General features: G+C 33.3%; 2 protein-coding genes across 2 annotated transcripts; one reads left to right on the top strand and one right to left on the bottom strand.

Moving 5' to 3' along the window:
* The first annotated feature begins 328 nt into the window (after nt 1-328).
* On the top strand, nt 329-4789 carry LOC145617766 (mitochondrial hydrolase YKR070W-like). Its single transcript, XM_081672516.1, has 12 exons — nt 329-538; nt 623-726; nt 1231-1266; nt 1519-1592; nt 1685-1725; nt 1884-1955; nt 2164-2362; nt 2482-2577; nt 2670-2737; nt 3249-3441; nt 3568-3651; nt 4245-4789. Exons 1-12 carry the CDS (start codon nt 435-437, stop codon nt 4302-4304), a joined length of 1131 nt encoding a protein of 376 aa, XP_081528642.1. The 5' UTR covers nt 329-434; the 3' UTR covers nt 4305-4789.
* Nucleotides 4790-4967: 178 nt separating this feature from the next.
* On the bottom strand, nt 4968-8843 carry LOC145617374 (enoyl-[acyl-carrier-protein] reductase, mitochondrial-like). The gene is made up of 10 exons (XM_081672066.1): nt 8632-8843; nt 8457-8554; nt 8210-8341; nt 7404-7547; nt 7078-7180; nt 6899-6998; nt 6704-6780; nt 6542-6620; nt 6118-6236; nt 4968-5612 (listed from the first exon to the last, which is right to left on the bottom strand). The coding sequence occupies exons 1-10, from the start codon at nt 8808-8810 to the stop codon at nt 5519-5521; spliced, it is 1125 nt and encodes a 374-aa protein (XP_081528192.1). The 5' UTR covers nt 8811-8843; the 3' UTR covers nt 4968-5518.
* Nucleotides 8844-14484: the final 5641 nt, after the last annotated feature.

The raw sequence follows: 14484 nt of genomic DNA, 5'->3' as shown, positions 1-14484 counted from the left end.
ATTAGTATATAAGTATAGAAACGCAATTAAACTACTCATTGCAAAATCCATGACAAGTTGGTTATAAAGCATTCTTGCGTTAAGTAATTAGAACTACAACAAGTATGAATATCTTCTATAACAACTATTCTCATGTTTATGTACAACACGTCTCTACATATCTAACACACAACACGTAAAATAACACTATTAAAAAGTTAAAAACGGTCATAACGCAATCTCAAACAATTGTTAATGCAAATTGTACAAATCAAAGGGGTAATCATCAAACTAAACTCTCAAGTCTCAACAATGTTACTTGAACTTATGCTAAATATTTTGACTATTGACTAGTATCCTTAACACTATTTCAACCAAGATCTTCAACCCTTCTTTCCCTTCAATCTCGAAGGAAAAAGAAGCGCAAAGAAGGAGGAGGAAGGAGGAGAATCATAATGTATAGAATCGTGCGTAGATTATCAACAGCAATATTACAGAGAGATAATCAAGCTTCATCTATTATTTTCTGGCGTTCTTTCTCTCACTCTTCTTCTTCTGGGTTCCTTTCGTCATCTCAATTCTCTCAAATTTTCTGCCCCTTTTAAAAATTTTTAATTTTCTGATGAATTGGGAATTTTGACAGGAACCCATTTGGTATTGCATTTGATATTGATGGTGTCCTTCTTCGGGGTAATTCCACCATTGGAGGCTCCCCTCAAGCTCTTAGTAAGCTTTACCATCCCCAAGGTCCGTTCTTTTTTTGTTTTTGGGTATTTAATTTGCAAGTTTATTGAAGGGATTTAGGTGAAATTAACCCTTAGTTTATAATTTAATTGAATGAATTGTATAATTTGATGGGTGCCCATTGATTTGTAACAACTTTACATGAAAACAAAAACTTGATATGTCACAATTGTCATTGGTATGCCAATCTACTGTGTTGGAGAATTGTGGTGAAGTTACACTGGTCTCGATTTAATTGTCACATTGTTAGTGTAATTTGAACCGATAATGTGACAACTAATTCAGTCCGGGAGTACTAGTACTCCGTAGTTGTTAATATTAGAGGGCTACTCCTCTTGCCCTAATTGGTTTTATGATGGAATTTTGAGCTAAGTATCTTTCAAACATACTTTGATTAGCTTGAGTAAAAGTGAGGAAACATGTTAGCATTTGTTTGTTAGCATTTGTTTCTTCATTATTGGTTCTTAGTTGTTCTTCACTAATTTGATTTGATGATTGTGAATGTAGGTTCCTTGAAGATCCCATATGTCTTTCTAACAAATGGTAAGTTTTAGTTACACTTAACTGTCAGTTCATACTCTATGGTCCAGAACATGTTTTAGTTACTGAATCATAGAATAGCATGCAGTATATCGTCAATGTATTTTGATTTTGAGGATGATACATACCAACTGTTGTTAGTTAGGTTGGTTAGGTTAAGGTTGTGAAGATCTTGATGTCTCCTGATTTTGGTAGTTGTAAGTTTTCTCAACTTTTCATTTTCAAGTAACTAGTATGGCATTCTATGTCTGCTAGGGGGTGGAGTTCGTGAATCCAAGAGGGCTATTGAATTGAGTAAACTCTTTGGTGTAGAAATTTCATCTTCACAAGTAAGCTTTTATGTTACTCGACTAAGGCCTATATGCTGGTGTCTTTAAACTATCATCTGCAAAATCTTACCTTCTCTGCATCATTATTACAGGTATTACACGGACATTCGCCCTTCAGACAACTGGCACATAGGTATCTGCAGACATTGTTGTGATGTAATACACCTTTTTTGCAAAGCTGTCTCATAAATTCACTTAAGCAAAATTTTATAAATCACGGCGATTCCTTTTCTTGGTAGGATGTAAGACTTATTTCTCCTCTCCTAATTTCGTGTTGTTGACTAAATGCAGATTTGAGAATGATTTTGTTGTTGCTGTTGGAAAAGGAGAACCTGCTGCAGTGCTGTCTGAATATGGATTCAAGTATGGTCATTATCTACTTTTCTAACATACTCCTTCCGTCCTTTAATAAATGCCATGATAAGATGAATGGAGACATGGAGCCTAACAAAAGGATACATACACTTATAATTGGCCACTTATTGCAAGGGTGGAGAGAGCAAATTTTCATGACTGTTCACCAAGTTCCGTTACTGCTACAACTTCTCATGCGCTTGTTCCATTTTTCCAGGAATGTCATTTCTATAGATGACTATGTATTGTGCTTTGACAACATTGATCCTTTGGCACCTCATAAAAAATGGACACTAAATAGTTCAGAACAGAGCAAAGGTTTCCCTTCAGCGGAGCTAAAGGAATATGTTTGCTCTCAGAGGGTCCAAGCAGTATTTGTTGTGAGTGATTCTGTTGATTGGAGCAGGGACGTTCAGGTTGTTCGCATAACTCAATATAAAGTCTATTCTTTTCCAACTTTTTCTCTAAAATCTATCTTTATTCATAGCACATTGTTAAAGGTTCATTCCGAGTCACTAAATTATTGTAGTCTTAGGTTCTCTGTGATATATTGAGAACTGGAGGCCTTCCTGGAGGAGAAATTGGAACTCAACCTCCTTTATACTTTGCTCATGATGATCTGAAATACCAAGTGAGTTTACTTTCAGCTTGGATTTCTGTAAGTTACTTTTTTAAAGTGCTTTGTTAATCTGTTTTTTACTGATGTGTTATCAACGAAGCTAGGGTGCATTCCCCACTGAACGATTTGGAATGGGTGCCTTTAGGATTTCATTACAATCTGTCTTCAACAGGTAAGGTTTTTGAGATCTCTTTAACATAGAGCACTAAAGTGTGTTCTGTTGAAATATCATCTGTAAATTGATTAATCTTTTATCATGTATATGCTGTTGATTTTTATAGAATTGTAACCCCATAATAACATAACTTTTTTTCCTGGCTCTTGGTTGGGTTTGTTTGTAAATGCACCTAGTACAACAATTAATTATGAAAATAAAAATTTAAATGTTCTGGAGTGTCTTTTTTATTAATTTTGATTGTTAATAGTCGAAAAGTGATCTTGTTCAAATGCTGAATCACCTGCGCTTGTGATCAGGGGTGATGCTTTCAACCTCAAGTACTACTGATAGAAATTAAGTATATGGTCAACTGTTCCTTTGGGTGTTTCTTGGATTGACCACTTGATTGAGATTAATAAATTGGCATTTCGGCTGTATCATCTTTAACCATATGATAAGCTGTTTAGTTTGGATCTTTGAATTAATGTACTGCTCTGATAGACTTATAGTGCATTTAATTGTGTAGTATTCACCCTCATCCTTTGCAATATTCGGCTGTTGGTAAGCCAAATCCACTTGCTTTCAAAAATGCCGAAAATACCCTTCAGCAACTTCATAAGCAACTGACTGCCAATCAAGACCTTGGTGGCATTAGTCCTTTTGAAACACTATATATGATTGGAGACAACCCTTCAGTTGACATTAAAGGTGCACAACAGGTGAGTCCCATAGCCTGTTTGTATTAGTGATTTCTGGTTACTACATCTCATTAAGTAGCTTGAAACATATATCTTCTCTGATGTCATACTGACATTACGATACTTGCAAAATATTGCTAATTTCAGGCAGGACGTCCTTGGTTCTCTATTTTAACTAGGACTGGTGTTTTTAGAGGAAAAGAAAATGATCTTGAATGTCCGGCAGATATGGTATGTAATTACTGAACACTTTTTGGTTGTCATGCCAATCTGACATATTTTTTGTGCATGTGTTTTTGTAATATATGAAGTCTATTTCATGATTCTGATTGTCCAGCGGTGTCAAAGCAGAACTGTAGGAATCATCTTTTAAATTTTACTTGGCAGATTGAATGTTGGGATTGTGTCTTGTGGGAAGTCTTTCATGAACTTATATTCCATGTTTCGAGTGTAGTACTCCTTCTGTCTCTAAAATTGGCCGTTTATCTGAATGTTGCAAGTTAATGTGATTTTATCTTATATTATCTTAAATTCTAAATAACTCGCTCAACTAAATTACTGCAAAATTTTAAGGAAAGACTACACATCAAACAAGTCCACTATAGGGAATTAGGGATGTCAATAGTTAATTGGAGGCCAAGCTGACATTAATTTTAGTTGAGAAACCCTCTAAAGCTGATCACAGACTATCTTTTCATCTGAAAGAAACTATGGAATTTGCAAAGTCTAACAAAGTTCCAGGCCCAGGCTCTACCTATTAGCCTGTCCGCTATTCGTTATGTTCATCGAGCTATGTTTGAGTGCCTTTTGTGTTATTTCTGTAGGTTGTTGACACTGTGGAAGATGCTGTGGACTATATATTGGACAAGGAAAACGTTAGCTGAAAATTGGTTGACAGCATATATATTTGAGGTTTTGTTTTTGATTGAGCTACAATTGGCATTCTACCATATAAGATTCATTGGGAAGATGCTCCAGTTATCTTCAATGATAAACTTCCGATCATCTCTTAAATTTTTTTTGATGAAATGCAATTTTGATTTATTCTGCTGCTATATTGTATAGGGCAGAATACAATTTTCAAAATAGTTTAAAGTCGACATTTTTGGATAAAATCACATGTTTGTAAGTATTACTCTGTAGATGTTTATATTTCCACAACTCTCGGCCTAGTAGTCTCAGCTGAAGATGAAATTATTGGTGCAGCATAGCATGACATGATAAACCGATCTCTGGACCTAGACACTGATAGTAGGGTTTTCTTGTATAAGAGGGGGGCGATGTAAAAAATAATTAATTCATCCGAATTGGATAATCTTTCCTGGAGATCTTTCCTGGAGAGTAGGCAAAATGTTCTACTGATGCTGCATGCATACTAGTATTTACTTCATGCACAACAGTAGTTGTCAGCATTTTCAGGCTAAATTTGTGTTACTGGCAATTACAGGCACAGTACATAAGAATCCACCTGGCTGAAAAATTAAGAATGGTAGGCAAATTATCCAACAGTTGTTCAATTCAAACATATCTGAAGTTACTATCAGTAATACAGTTAAAAATGTGTTTTATTGTAAATTAGTTGATCCATAAAATCTGGATATCAAACATCAATCAATCCATCAATCAAAGCCAATCCTATAAATGAAGTCGGCTACATAAACCAAATATAATTATTCCGTGTGGTGATGTGGTCGTCCACAAAAATATTCCTCCTCCATCCCTTATGATTTAATACCTCATCCTCATGCAAGTCCATATACTTCATATCCTTCTTAACTCCTTCATATCAAACATAAATACTTTGTATAATTTAGGTTGCTTTGGTATCAAAATATTTGATCTCGAAGTCCCCTTTCCATTTCACACAAAGTAAAGACATTCCCTTTATTGATGGACAAGTTAAGCAACTGATATAAACTTAGAATTGTAGTATACTAAGAAGGGAGAGTTGACATATCAACAAGTATGCAAGATTTACAGTGCTAACTTTTAAGATCCCCTCAACGTTCAATGAAACCGCTGCTGTCAGTGAACTTCCCGAACAATTAATCTCAGGGGTTATGTAATACTGTAACAACACCAGCCAGCTTCACCACAATCACAAAATGAGGACTTGTTTAGGGTTGCTTCCCTGCTTACCAAGCGCCTTATCTAGAGCGATGTGAAAATCTTTGAAAGGAACAAGTTCCATGCTGCAAGCAATAGATACAAACAGGTGTAAGATGCATATAATCTAGAACAAATATAATTGAATATTGAGCAGAATTGAATATTCCTAAGCTCTCCCGATATTCAACTCCATATTAATAAATACCAAAAATAGATCCGAAATTATCCCAGGTTTGAATACATTATTCCCAAAATAAACTATTGACACTTTGACAGAGTTACTATATCTGTTAATAACTTGATATGGGGCCAAGTTCGGACTTGGGAATAGCATCCAAAGTTAAGATCAACAAAAGTTGGTTTTATCAAAGGAAGACCAGCTAACTTTGGAATTATTCCTGTTAAATTTTCAGAGAAGTCATTCACTTATTTGCTCCTCATGATAACATATTAGTAAGAAAGAAAAAGACAAACAACCAGCTTAAATTTCCAACATTTGCAGCCGTATGTATTATGCAGCATATATAATTTCACATTCAAAAACATTGATAATATATTACGTGTATATTTCTGCAAAAGAAAACTTACTCATATTTTATCTTTCCATCACGCATCAGACCTAAAAGTTGATCAATCATATCTCTGCACTCATCAGCTTTATCTGTACTCATCCATTTTTGAAGCCAGAACCCCCTCAATGAAAGATCCTAGTAATCCATGGAACAAATCATAAGCTAACAATGTACCAAACAACATGTCAGAAACTCAACGCTGCTGACAAGGTGCGTGATTAACAGTTATTTAGCAACAACAAAGGTCAATTTTTTAAAATAAAAAATCATTAGCAAACAGCAGAGATCGTTGAAAACTAGTTAAATGCAGATGATTCATTCAAAGAGACTATATACTTCATAGAGTTCATACAATCACCTATATCACCAACAAAATTGGATCGTCACTACTCTAGTACTCTGTCTCTGTGATGCACAGAACATGACAACCGCAAATATACCTTGAAGATGAACGATGAAGTAGACACATTAATAGGCTTTTTCGACATTCCGCCATATGTCACCATAGTTCCTCCACTCCTGCCAACCAGAAAAATTTTATAAGTATCATCATAAGAGTAGAGATACATAACATTGCAAAGAAGAAAGCTGAATATAGGTACCTCAAAAATTTGAGAACCAAAGTAGCAGCATTGCCACCAACACAGTTAAAACCCAATGCTGGTTCAGGCAAAGATCCCTAGAATGTTTAGATTCTTATGATCAATAATCAAATATAAGAAATGAAGCAGACCTTTTAAGAGATATGGATAAAGATCTAGTTACTTTAAAGACATTTTGATAGTGTAATAAATTACCAGCAAATCCTTCACTTTTTTCACTTCCAATTGGCTTTCAGTAAATACTTCATCAGCCCCAAGCTTCTTGAGATTTTCCTTTACTTCATCTGCCCCAGCCCTAAAGCATGTGAAAGACAGTCATGAAACTCATATCAAACAGCATAATTTCAATATAGATTAATCTTTCTGATTAGCACCTATCTCTAATAATGTTGATGCTATGGACACCTTGAAACCGTGCAAGCTGAATGATGCACTGCCCAACCATGCTTGTTGCTCCATTTTGCACAATTGCATCACCTGTTGAAGAACCAGCATGATATATATATATATATAAAATAATAATAATAAAAAATAAAAAAGTATCGGTATATCTAATTTAGGAAAGTGAATAAACTGCAGGTATTAATATCTATGGCTGCAGAGCAGCATACATCTAAACCATCCTAGACAAGTGACAAAGATTATACAATAACTGCGTATTTGTAGTTGAAATTGCAAGAAAGATAAAAGGCCAAGTTACCTGAATTCAGTTGGACAAAGTCCTTAAGCATTCTAAATGCAGTCAAAGGATTGACAGTGACTGTGGCAGCATACTCCATAGGTGTGTCTTTGTTAATTTTGTGCCAGACACTCTGCTCTTGTACAATATAAGATTGCCATGTTCCTGAATAAAGCAACAAATGCAGCAAAAGCTAAATATCCCGCAATGGATTAGCATGGGAAAACTAATGCAATTAGCCAATTACACTCTCCCCCTCGGCATTGCAAGAACAATCAGGTCTGACCACTTGACTAATAATCCTAGATTCATAATGTTCTAGTAGTTTTCATCTCCTCAGATACTTTCCAGCATTAACCAATCAATATAATATACTACCTCCGTTTAATGTTATGTGCAACTTTGGAATATTTTATATCACACAAATAATACCCCAAAGTTGCACAAAACATTTAACGGAGGTAGTACTCTATTCTTAATTGCGTAATTAAATCATGTTGGAAAAGCACCTAGATCATGGATCATATCAAGATAAAGAATGTTGAATAATCAAGCAAAATATTAGCAAACTATTGAGCAACTAACAATGTCATTATTCGAATCCTCATGATGGTCCATTGCAAACACGAATTCCAGGATAAGACGGGTGTATAGAATATGATAAACATTCTCAATAGAAGTTGCCTTGTATCTTTTTGTGCAAAATTCAATCATAAAAATCCAGCTCATATCATATAAAAGTCCTACACTCTTCTTAACTTAATCTACCGCAATGCAAATTAAAACAAATAAATAGATAATGTGTTTTAAGTTTGAAAATTGAATACCAAAGGAAGGGGGAGAAGGAATGACCCAATCACCAGGGGAAAGACCCTTAACACCAGACCCGACCGCGTAAACTTCTCCAACACCTTCATATCCTCCAACTGCCGGCGGCACAGGTCTCACTGGATAAACCCCTATATCAAACAATTGCACAAAAATCTTATTCAAAACCCTAAAACAGCCAAAACTTAACCAATTGAATTACACAAAATTGCATCAAAATATAATGCAGCAAGAAATTATATATACCTTCAATTCGATTAATATCAGAAGGATTGATGGGAGCAGCAAGCATTTTAACACAAACATCATTGGCTTTGATTTCAACAGGCGGAAATTCTACTATTCTGCAAATTTAAACCCTAGAAAAGTTTACGAGATGAATTGAGAAAGTGTAGTGTAATGATGAGAGAGAAGATGGGACCTGGTGAGTTGGTCAGGTGGGCCGTGCTGATCGTAAACCACCGCCATTGACGGCGGAGACATGATCGCCGCTGAGAAAGCGCGGACATAGTTCCGACGAAGAGGAAGTTGGTGAGAGATTAAGTAAAACGACGCAGTTTTGTAAGCTGATCTTAGAGCAAATAACTTCATTGCCGCCATTTTTCTTCACCTTTTTCCTGCAAAAGTGAATTGCTGGAGTATAGGCAGCAGTATAGCTCTAGAAGACACAAGATTTATCAGTAAGACGACACGGTGTCGTTTTTCTTACCAGGGAAAGTGAGATTTTTTTATTTTTTTTATTTATTTGAAAAGGTTAGAAAAAATTAATTAATGTTAGCCGATTTCAAATTATTTGAAATTAAAGTTCTATTAACTTTTGACTTTTCATTTTGGTTAAACAGTCGAAAAAAAATGCTTGATAGATTTTTTTTCCTAGCTGAAAAGCCGGCTTTTTCACTAAAAATCAAAAACTAAGTAAAGCTTTTGACTTTTTTAAAATTACTTTCTTATCTTTCCTCAAAAAAAAAAAAAAAAAAAAAAATTACTTTCTTATCCTTACTTTTCAATTATTATTATTCTTTTTTTTTTTTTTGAAACAATCAATTATTATTAATTCACTTAAATGTTAATATAGTAATGCCCTTAAAGGTTATTTTCATATAAAACAGTTTGTAGCCAATAACTAACCTTATTAATATAAAAATTTGCAAATTAATTCACTTACTATACTCATACTTGGCACTCTTTTTCTCTCACCCTTAATCGATATCTTTTAACATGTTATTTTTGTACTCCATATATAATAAGAAACAACCTAAGTGCTTTATCTCTTTACTTGGCAAAAATGTTATGCCATTGCAAGTGTTGCCAATAAATGTTGAATACTAGTATATAAACTTTGATATGATGATGGACGAATGCGATGGTAGGTGGTCAAAATGGTACACGCACAGATGATTAATATCAATGGAAAGATAGCTGGCCGAATTGGAGGGATAGGGATGGTGGTGAGGAGGGGAATGGTGGTGATGTGATTGGAGATACTAAATGATGAGAAGATAAAAGGAGAAAAAAAATCTATTTCATTTTTCGTAATGTAATAACAGCTGTATCACGTAATTAATGTTCTCATCTATCAATTCACAATTTTGTCTCACCTTAACTATTTTAATGATTACGGATTTTCAATATATCATTCCGTGCGCAAATCGTGTGAAATTTAAATCCCCTTATCACAACAAGATAAGTGGAAATAAAAATTATTCAAGAGTGTCAAAATAAGGAAAAACAAAAGAGAAATAAAAAATTGAAATATCCCACAAATCCACAATATAGATTAGAGAATAAAATTGGAATATATGTAGAAGCTTATTTTATTACAAAGGGGTCACATCATTGGTGTGACCACTATTTATGCATTAAAATGGTCGGCGGCCGGCGGCCATTCTATACCACCGATAGCCACTATTATTTGACATCGGCAAACATTTGACTATAATTTTACACAAATACTTAATTGGTGGTCCACATTTCTGTTCGATTTCTTGAAAAATGCATGTAATTGGTTTGGGCCCACAAATTACAATACGAACCTAGGTTGGTGAATGTTTCACTTAGGAACTTTGACCCATACATGTTTATTATTTGTATATGTCTATATAATCATAAATCTATGCCTAGGCCCATTTCTTTATACACAAATTTATGAGTGTATGTATATAAGATATAGCCAAACAAAGGTGTCAAAACGAAGAAAAGAATATAAAGAAAGAAATTAAGTATGATTTCTTTTAATACAATAGTATTTTTATACAACAAAGTTGATAAGTTCCTCCACCTGAAAACTGTCATTGCATTTGTAATTTGGGTGTGCAAGATGTCCTATGTCACAATTCTTATACCTTGAGAGCATTCCTAAGTCCCTCAAGAGTAACCGGGTGAGGATCATTATAAATTTATATTTACGCTCGTATCTCATAAAAAAACACTATAGTGAATGTAGTACAAAATACAAACTATTAGTACTCCATAGTAATATCACCATTGCAAATTTTATATGTGTAATTGTTTACAAAAATGGAGCACGTTGTTTTATAGGTAGTTTAGGGCATCTAAAATGTTTCAGACAACTGTTATTTTCATTTTGACCATGTATGAGTAAGAGTTAACGGGAAGACTCGACTATTACAACTTTATAAGGATTAAAGTTAAGACAATGTAACAATTAATGGTGAATAAATTTTCTTATTGTATATTTTAACGTCAAAGCTATTCAAAACGCATCTCAAATTCAGATTAATTGTTTTTCAGCTCTAATAATAATGATAGAAATCAATTATAATAGCCGATAAAGTTATTAGATTAATCCATTAATTTGGATGAAGAACTAATTAATGAGAGTTAAATTAGTTAGCATTCCATTAGAAAACATGAGTTGCATGCTGAACTCAGCTTAGCTTGTGGCTTGTCCCTTTCACAAATACAACATTGATACGAATATGACAAAGGTATATTCAAAAATCGATCAATGCCTTATAAAGTCATCCACCATTTATTTGAATTTTAACGAATTTACACATTGATTATTATATGCTTCACCACTAATCCTGAGATAATGATACAAAGATTAATTAAATTATCTTAATTAATGTCACTTCTAGCTAATGTTACATACTATTTCTTGCTTATGTGTGTGCATCACAAAACTGAAAAAACGGCCGACCAATTCTTTTAGTGGCAAACTTTAATTAGTTATTAGCTCAACTAATCGTAAGTTTGTCATGAGAAATTACGTGATAGGAGTATGAGTCATTTCTAAAGCTATCGACGTTCGACACGTGTAAAGTGGAGTGAGATAATGTTATGATCAATGAATCTAAACCGTCCATATGTTGAAACCTTGGAATATAATTTCTAGATTCCTTGTTAAACTTTATTTCACGTAAAGTAAAATTAATTAATTAAGGTCGTACTTTATAATAGCATGAGCTCGGCAATCTGCATGGTAATATTGTAGAAAATAAATGATGAATTGGGTTATTGACACATGGCAAAATTAGGTGGTCGAAAAATTGGGGTTTAATTTAAAAAGCTTAAATTTGTTTGAGTTGTTTCTTTCTAAACAAATCTAATCCGTAGCTTACAAGTTGGTGCACGATTGTTTGAGTGCTGATTAGTTAACCACGCCTATTGGATTTGATAAGGATTCTTTTAGTTTTCATTCGGTTTGTGACTTTTAAGTGAAAAAAAATTTAGTGATTCATCAAATAATAAATGGGGTATTTACTTATGTTAGTTACGTGATTGTCTAGCCATAAGTTGAAATTTTCAAAAAGTTTTCACCTACGTAGTAAAAATGAGAGTGTGTTGTTAAAGAAAGGAGCTAAGTGAACATTTCTTATTCACATTTTATGTCAATCAATATAAAAAACAATTAAAATCATTAAAATTATATGTAACGTGTTATACTATTAGTTGATGGTGTGTCATGTGTCAAATTGGGGTTACCCGAAAAACAGTAAAGTTATAGATTCAAAAGATATTACTACAATAATGCATGGGGGTTGTTAAATACCGCCGTCCAAATTTATCGCCACCGCCATCATTTCAAGAAAACTGACGATTTTGCCCTTATTAACCTTTTTTTTTCATTTCATTCTCTAACATTAGCCCATCAACCAAAACCGTGACAACCACCACCTTCTACAGCGGACAGCTACAACGACAACGAAAGTCTACGAGAAATGGATGGTGATCGAGGTGGCTCGACGGAAAAAGAATCGGGGGTCAACTGCGGCTCCACGGTAACCGAATTTGACCTCCGGTTACCGTGGACGGTAACCGGTTTTGGGCTCTGGTCACCACGGTCAACCGGAGGTCAAATCTGGTTACCAGCCACCTATTACATAAAAAAAAAACAAACAAATTGGAAACTACTTACCTCCTTTCCACCCAATCCGCATCGAAGTCGCCACCGATGCCTGAGCTCGCCGCCAATTGCTTCCTGGTAATTCTCAAATTTGTGGTGGTAGTGTGGTAAGAAAGGTGAGTGGTTGGTGTTTGAGGAGAGAGAAAAAAAAAATAAGGCTGAAAAATGGATTTGGGTTTAATAAAGGCAAAATTGTAAGTTTGCTCGAAATAATGGCGGTGGCGATAAATTTGGACGGCGGTATTTAGCATTTCACATAAATATCTATAAATATGATGCTCAATTAATTTATAACAATGAGATTAATTCTAATGAATTGGTAGATTTGAGTGGATAATTAATCAATCAGTTTTAACTATATTTGTTATCCATATACACAGTTTGATGTATAGATGAAGTTCAATATTGAATATGCTAGTTGCACTGACAATTAAATTTGTAACAAGTCACACAAAAGACTAGTTGAATAATCATCATGCACAACAAGGATCTTTGTTTCTTAATCCATGCTATTTTTCTTACAAACATAACGGTATCCAAGTAAGGATAATTTCATCTTTGATTATTGACAAATTTGACACCCATTTTAAGAATGACTATGATGTCTATGTATGTGTGGAAGTAGTCATCCACTATACAATCCAAAATAATTATTCGTTGTATTCATATATGTTTTTCAATGAATAAATTTTAATAAAATAACCTTCAACAATTTTTAAATTGCTTTGAAAATTTATATAGACCCTAATCTGTTCACCTAATTTCTACTTATTTCATGAGAAATAAGTTCACATAAAGGTTAATAAGTTCATATAAGTTCAAATAAACAGTGATAAGGGTTAATCAGGGCTACCCAAATTCAATTTATAACTAAAATAAGTTTTAATAAGGAGTTCAGATAAGGTCAAATAAGTTTAGAATAAGATTTGGTAATAAGTAAAAATTAGGTGAATAGATACACCGGATTACTTTAAACAAAGAACAACATTTTATACTCCGTATCCCCCTCAAAAAAATAATATTATATATACCCCGTACATATTTTCTTCAATTATATATAGTTTGACTTGATTTAAGACTGAATATAAATTCTGAATAGGCGATAATATTTATACTTAATCTATAAACTTTGGATACATGCACATTTTCGGATCGAATATACCATATACTTAATATTTAAATTTTTTTATTTTCATTTGTATATATATATTATTATTACTACTTCCTCTGTTCTTTTTTACTTGACCTATTTCTTTTATCACGCTTGCCAATGCAAAATTTAACGATCAATAATTTTAATTCTCTATAAATAAAAATTACAAAAGTTATATATTATGATACTACTTATTGAGACGAATTCAAAAAGATCTCACATGAATATGTTTTTCCTTACATACTATCCACAAAAGACAATCAAAGGAGGAATGGTGAATTGTGTAAAAGTCAAAGCGGGTCAAGTAAAAAAGAACGGAGGAAGTATTTGTTTTTTGATTTCCTTATAAAACCTAGACTAGCTTATAACAAAAACTATATCTCCATAAATCACATAAAAATATATGTAAAACTAAAGGATCCATATTTTTTGAAAGAAAGGATCCATATTATTAGATACTCGAATCATATAATGTTATCCAATTTCCAATATTCAAATCATCTAAATATATACAATACTGTAATTTTTTTTTTAAAAAAAACTGATATCTTAATATTATACTCATACTAGATATCGAAAAAAAATATCAAATCATACATTTTATTATCCAAACCATCTCAAAAACCAAATACTACCTCCGTTAGCATTTAGTGGCAACTAAATAATAACGGAGGTAGTATTAAAAATTTCTAAAAATTCGTTTTAATATCGATTTAGATATTGAAATAAAATCATACATGGATTGCATTTTT

The sequence above is a fragment of the Chenopodium album genome, chromosome 26, assembly GCF_948465745.1.
Source record: "Chenopodium album chromosome 26, dcCheAlbu1.1, whole genome shotgun sequence".
Taxonomy (NCBI): domain Eukaryota; kingdom Viridiplantae; phylum Streptophyta; class Magnoliopsida; order Caryophyllales; family Amaranthaceae; genus Chenopodium; species Chenopodium album.
Note: the sequence above shows the minus strand (reverse complement) of the source record. Positions and strands in the feature narration are given on the sequence as shown.